This window comes from Mus pahari, unplaced genomic scaffold (assembly GCF_900095145.1).
Source record: "Mus pahari unplaced genomic scaffold, PAHARI_EIJ_v1.1 scaffold_7397_1, whole genome shotgun sequence".
NCBI classification, from domain to species: domain Eukaryota; kingdom Metazoa; phylum Chordata; class Mammalia; order Rodentia; family Muridae; genus Mus; species Mus pahari.
The window spans coordinates 54902-61916 of NW_018392144.1; the positions used below are offsets into that span (position 1 = coordinate 54902).

The 7015-nt window shown below is 42.2% G+C and overlaps 1 protein-coding gene across 1 annotated transcript; it reads left to right on the forward strand.

The window, feature by feature from the left end:
• Positions 1-3646: 3646 nt before the first annotated feature.
• On the forward strand, positions 3647-4281 carry LOC110314854 (angiogenin-2-like). Its single transcript, XM_021189064.2, has one exon. It carries the CDS (start codon positions 3647-3649, stop codon positions 4079-4081), a length of 435 nt encoding a protein of 144 aa, XP_021044723.1. The 3' UTR covers positions 4082-4281.
• The last annotated feature ends 2734 nt before the right edge of the window (positions 4282-7015 follow it).

Here is a 7015-nt window from a genome sequence, read left to right on the forward strand (position 1 = left end):
CCCAGGAAGTACTCATTATCATTCCTGAAAAAAATGTCTGGTCCACCAGGTGGTTAATATTTGACCCAGTCATGCTCAGGGGAAATGACTCACTGTTTGTCCCTGATTCATGTCCTTGGTTTACAAGTCTCTGCCAAAGTAGAGATCCATAGATAGAGATCCACCCTGTCACATGAGCTCTACATATAACCAGCTTGAAAGGAGCCTCTAGCTTCACACCCCAGGACCCTGTCTCCAGAAGCAAACAGCTAGACTCATCCCCAGTTGGAGGAAAGCTGGTCAGCTTTGGTAAGATTATTCCCTGTGGGTGCTCAGCTCTCTGCTTCTTTTCCTCTATGCTCTTTCTAGGTATTCATCTATTTTAGTGAAAGCTATTACCCCCCTTACACTTTCTGGACCCAAACTCTTGCATTAAAATGAAAACAAGCGAGAGTCACACACACAGGGTAAAAGGAAAAGTGTTCAGACTTATACAAAAGGGAAACACAAAATAAAATCAATGGTTAACTTAATGCAGCTGAAAAACAAAATGCAGGGTAAAAACAAAAGCAAACTTACTTGGGGCTGATTTTCTCTTTAACTAATATTTCCTTAGGCAGCTGAAAGATGCAACATTCTTTGTATTGATTCATTTACAGACAAGGTCTCTTGTATCCCAGGCTGTCCTTCAACTGGGTATAGAGCACAAGATCACCTTGAACTTCCAATTCTGCTGCCTCAACCTCCCTAGACCCACATAAACTAGGTGTGGTAATTCTTAAGGAAGATCAAGAGTTTGGGCCCAGCCTGGGCTACCCTGTCTCAAAGTAAAACAAAAGAGAAAATCAAGATGTAAATATTGATTTTTCCTGTTAAATGTGGGGGCACTCATGGTTATCTAATATAATGGGGTTTTGAGTGGAGGTGCAGGTTTATGTGTATTTGTTTCTCAGAAGCCATGTACCATGTTTTCTGGGACCAGAACCTCACCAATTACAATGCTGGCTGTTAGGGACCATTGCGTTTCTACCTCCACAGCACCAGAATTACAAGTGCTTGTCATAAAGTCTGCCTTTTCACTTAATTGGCCATTTCCTCCCTGTAGCTGTCTTTTTTAAAGTTTTATTTTTATTATTTTAAGTTAAGTGTATGCATGTGTGTCTGTGGGCAGATATGTGTAAGAGAGTTCCCGGTGCCCACAGAGGCCAGAGGCACTTGGTCCCTTGAAGCCTGAGTTGCTAGTGGATGTGAGCATTTTAGTGTGGGTGCTGGGACCAGAACTCAGGCTTTCTGTAGAGTAATATACACTTTTAACTGTTGAGCCAACTCTGCAGCCCCACCATGAGGAGGACTTTTATGTCTCAGGATGATCTTTTTATATTTGCTCTAAAGAACAAAGGATATGATCAGAAATTGCTCAATATGTCACTATAATCTCCCAGGTGTGAAAATTTCAAATTTTCTAAGAAATAGCATTTTAAAAGCCCATGAGAGAAGATCCAGCAATACCACCCCTTGGCATATACCCAGAAGATGTTCCATCATGTAATAAGGACACATACTCCACTATGTTCATAGCAACCTTATTTATAATAGTTAGAAGTTGGAAAGAACCCAGATGTCCCACAAAAAAGGAATGGATACAGAAAATGTGGTACATTTACACTATGGAGTACTACTCAGCTATTACAAACAATGAATGTATGAAATTAGTAGATAAATGAATGGATCTGGAGGATATCATCCTGAGTGAGGAAACCCAATCACAAAAGAACACACACACATGATATGCACTCAGTGATAATTGGATATTAGCCCAGAAGCTCAGAATACCCAAAATACAATTTGCAAAATACATGAAAGTTAAGAAGGGAGACCAAAGTGTGAATACTTCAATCCTTTTTAAAAGGGGGAACAAAATACCCATGGAAGGAGTTATAGAGACAACGTTCAGAGCAGAAACTGAAGGAATGGCCATCTAGAGACTGCCTCACCTAGAGATCCATTCCATAAATAACCACCAAACCCAGACACTATTGCAAATGCCAAAAAGATTTTGCTGGCAGGAGCCTGATATGGCTGTCTCTTGAGAGGTTCTGTCAGTGCCTGACAAATACAGAAGTGGATGCTCACAATCATCCATTGGATGGAGCACAGGGTCCCCAATGAATGAGCCAGTGAAAGTACCCAAGGAGCTGAAGGGATTTGCAGCCCTTTAGGAGGAACATCAATATGAACTAACCAGTACCACCAGAGCTTCTTGGGACAAAAACACCAATCAAAGAAAATACATGGTTGGACATATGTGTTTAGCTGCATATGTAGCAGAGAATGTCCTAGTTGGTCATCAGTGGGAGGAGAGGCCCTTGGTCTTGTGAAGGTTCTATGCCCCAGTATAGGTAATGCCAGGACCAGGAATTGGGTGAGTTGGGGAGCAGGGGTATGGGGGAGGGGATTCGTGATTTTTGGAGAGGAAACTAGGAAAGGGGATAGTATTTGAAATGTAAATAAAGAAAATATCTAATAAAAAATAAAAAAATAATTAAAAAAATCCATAAGAACGTCAAACTCCAGAAGAAGACACCTTGGTCCTATGGCCTGTGATTGGCAGAGGTGTGTGGCACAGCGTAATCTGAGAACTCTGGGGAGTTGATGGTAGGAATCTTCTCTCTTCTCCTCTTAAGAAAGACTTACAGAGAATTTTAAGTCCCTTGCATTCTTGAGCAAAATGTAAGAGACTCTAGAAAATATTCCCTCAGATCATCCAAAGAGCTTCTGCAGTAGACCACTCTGAAGATGAAGCTTGAGTTCCCCATTTTATTCTGTAAGAGTCTCTTCTAGACCTACTTCCTGTACCACACAACACGATCCATTCTTCCTATGCATTGCATAGCAGCTCTGCCCTCTGGGAGAAGTAGACCTGCACCCTTCATCCCAAGGTGATCTTTTCTCCAGCTTTCCTAATTGATGAGGAACTGAGCGAGTGCCTGGAATCCCATCTCAGTAGCCTTGGGGCACGGGTTGTCCTGTGTTCTTGATCCCCACAAGTCATTCTTCATGGCTCTCGGCTCCTGTGTTATCATCCATCTTGCCTCAGGAAATGTCATGCCTCCCCAATGGATGCCACATTTCTGTTTTGTGCTTTTCTGTTTTTCTTTCTCCTTCCTTGACCCCCCCCACTAAAGCAAGCAAGCAAACAAACAAACAAAACAAAACAGAGTCTTCTACATTATCCAGCTAGGGTAGAACTCCAGGATTCAAGAATCCTCCTGTCTCTGTTTCCTAAGTAGCTGAGCCTTACTGACACATATTGTGTCTTTCCCTTGGTGTATCTTAAAGGTCTTTGTGCCCTAGGATCTAGCACAGTTCCTGGGCTCAATAGGGAATTGGGTAATGTTTGTTATCAAGTTAAGTAATGGGTGAATTAAGAATATAGATTTTGTTAGACTATGGATAATGGTGAACCTAAGGAATAGAGGAAGATGGCTATGCTATGGAGTCAGTTAGGAAGGCCAAGGCCAAGATGGAATTAGGTAGCTGAGGACACTGCTTTATCATGTTCTTTCAGAGAGGAAAGTCCCCACCCACTTAGTCTAAGTTAGAATGTANTTCTATGGCCTGACCACTCCTGCTTTTTTGCCCTTGGCAGGAATCACTGTTGGAAGAGATGGCGATGAGCCTGGGTCCTTTGTCATTGGTCTTCATGCTGAGTCTGATTGTGATCCCTCCCACTCTGGCTCAGAATGAAAGGTACAGACATTTCCTGACTCAGCACTTTGATGCCAATCCACGTGGCCGGAACGACAGATACTGCGAAACTATAATGAGTCAAAGAGACCTAACCTCACCTTGCAAAGATGTCAACACCTTTATCCATGGCAACAGTAACAACATCAAGGCTGTCTGTGGAAATAATGGAAGCCCTTATGGAGGAAACTTAAGAAAGAGCAATTCTTTCTTCCAGGTCACCACATGCACGCACATAGGACGGTCTCCCAGGCGTCCATGCCGGTACCGAGCCTCTGCAGGGTTCAGGCATATTGTTATTGGCTGTCAGAGTGGCTGGCCTGTCCACTTTGATGAGACTTTTATCCGTGCATAGACAGCAGGCCCCTGGAACAGACCTAGCGCTGTTTTCTTTTTATCTCTGCTCACAGCTATGATCACTGCTTCAGAGTTCACTGTCATGGGCCAGAAAATGAATTATCTGAAACATACTTCTCCTGATTTATAATGCACAGAAATAAAGATATCTCAAAAACCTCTAAGAGTCAGTCTGGAAGATCACTAGTTCCCAGTAAATTTAGCTTTCCCTATTTTCTCTCCTTGCTGTACCCCAGGGGTAAGGGCCTGGAACACAGAGANACATTCTTCCTTACCTGCTAGTCAGTGGGAAGGTAGATTTCATCAGTCTATGGTGCTGAGGATGCTAAATTGATTTAAAGACAGGACAGGGAATTTTCAAAAGAGCCAAGTTGTCTATTACATAATAGGTCACTAAAGGAGCCCTTTGGAAAGGAGTTTAGGATCAAGAGCCAGCACACGAAGGATATCCCCTGCCTTCTCCTCCTGTACTGCTGCTGTCATCCTCAGCAACCTAATGCATTCCCTTAATTTTTTTAAGGACCTAAACTCTGACAAAACCTGATTCATAGTTTCACACAGAATAAAATTTCAAGACCAGCCTTCATGAAGCAGAGTTGGAGACTTTTATCAGTGATAATTCTGACATGGGCTGTCAACAGAAAGGTTGTAAACAAGGCATACCCAAATGTGGGTATGGGCTTCCCAACAGAGAGTCATATATAATTATCTTAAAATTGGTCATATTACAATGCCTCTCAAGCCACACCTTAAAAGGACATAAGGATATCCCTCCTTTTTTCTTTCTCTCTGTCCAAAATATTACTTATTTTATTTCATGTGCATTTTGTTTTACTATATGTGTTTTTTCTGTATGTATGTATGGACCACCACATGTGTGTCTGGTGCCCACGAAGGTCAGAAGAGCGGTTGGGTCCCCTGACCTGGAGTTACAGATGGTCATGGTGAATGCTGGGGTCCAAACCTAGGTCCTCTGCAAGAACAGAAAATGTTCCTTAGTGCTGAACCATCTCATGACCTCTTTTTATCTTTTGATAGATGGGGTCATATGGTGGCTCAGGGAATTTCTTGAATGGAATTATAATTTGCACAGGTAGAATCAAGGATCACCAGGGGTGCATAAGGGGTTTAGTACCCATCCTTTTGAAAAGAAAGTTTCTTCTTCATTCTTGAAAAGAGCAGGCTTATATCCGGCAAGGGGTGAAAGCCTTAAGCAGTTGTTCATTAGGATGATAATATTTGCTTGCCAGATTGCCAAGTAAGGGGTCTCTTCCCCTTCTCAGAGCCCCCTCAAATTTCCCTTTGTATCCATTGAGTATCTCTCTCTGGTCTTACACAAGGATTCGCTCTCATGGGATACTCCCAAGTCATTCATTTGTCATCGCTACTGTATTTAAAAATTTAAAACTTGCCTATTTTATGTTATTCTCAAATTAATCTTTTAGTTTATTGAGTGCTGTTTGACAACTGTGCAGTTTTAAGGAAGTTGTAGAAAGATTATTTTCTTTCCATTCTTCAACCAGATTTGTTTCAAGAATAAAAGCTCTGTATAAACCTAGCTTGCTGGGTGCTGTCAGATACACATGCTCAGTAGGTAATGCCCTGTTAGCAAAGGTTTATGAACACATGCCTAGGCATTTTATTTAGAAAACAATTGCTAGATGCAAAACCACCAAGGCCCCTCTTTCCCTGTGCTCAAGCCATAGCTAATATCTGAGTGAGCCTAGCCTTCCTGAGTATTCAGATTTAGGAAGGGCTTGAGAAATGGGCTGTGTGTATATGCTCAGCACAGCAAGAGCCATCTTTACTTCAGAAGAGAGGTAGAGGTTTTTCAAATGTCCCTCATTAGAAAAGTTTCCCTAAGATGCTTGCCACCAAGACCAATGACCCAAGTTTTATCTGGGGACTCACAAGGTAGAAGGAGACAACTTACTCCTACACATCAGTCATCAATCAATCAATCAATCAATCACATGAGTGGATGGGGCAGCAGTTTGAATGCAGTCCTGGTATTTTCTGTAAGGAGGCTGTTTGCTTTGTCATAACATGAAGCTGTTTAGAGTGAAACATCAAATTGCAAATAAGGCCTTGTGTCTCAGTTATAAATCATTTGAGAAATTGAAGACAAAGCCATCTGTGATTGCTGACTGTGCAAGGGAAAGAAATGAAAATTTCCCAGATTTCATGGAATGGTGGCATGTAAGGAAGACTATGACAGGCAATGGGAGAGGAAACGTCCCCCTGGGACACAGATCTCCAACTCTTTGAGAGTGTAATTCACTTCACAATACAGAAAGTCAACATATCACAGTCATTCGGTATGAAGAAAGTAGAGTCCCACAGTCTTTACATATTAAAAGTTCTATCCCTTTTAAACATCCAGTATCTTTTAAAATACAAAGTACTTTAAAATTCAAAGTCTCTTAATTGTGAGCTTCACTAAAAAACTTCCTTCAAGAGGGAAAAATATCAGGGCACAATCACAATCAAAAGCAAAAATTAATCTCCAACCATCCAATGTCTGGGATCCAACTCATGATCTTCTGGGCTCCTCCAAGGGCTTGGGTCACTTCTCCAGCCCTGTCCTTTGTAGCACACAAGATGTCTTCTAGACTCCAGCTGCCTGTACTCCACTGCTGCTGCTGTTCTTGGTGAACATCTCATGATACTGGCATCTCCAAAACTCTGCTGTCTTCCACTGTAACTAGGCTTCCACACTAGCCTCACATAGGCTCTCTTCATGGTGCCAAGCTTCAACTCTTCTGCATGACCCCTTCATTCCTGGGCCATCAGTTGCAACTGAGGCTGCATTTTCACCAATGGCCTTCCATGGCCTCTCACAGTGCTTCCATGGCCTCAGCTGCTCTGCANGATCCCTTCATGCCTTCAAAACCAGTACCACCTGAGTAGCTCTTACACATTACCAAGTCCA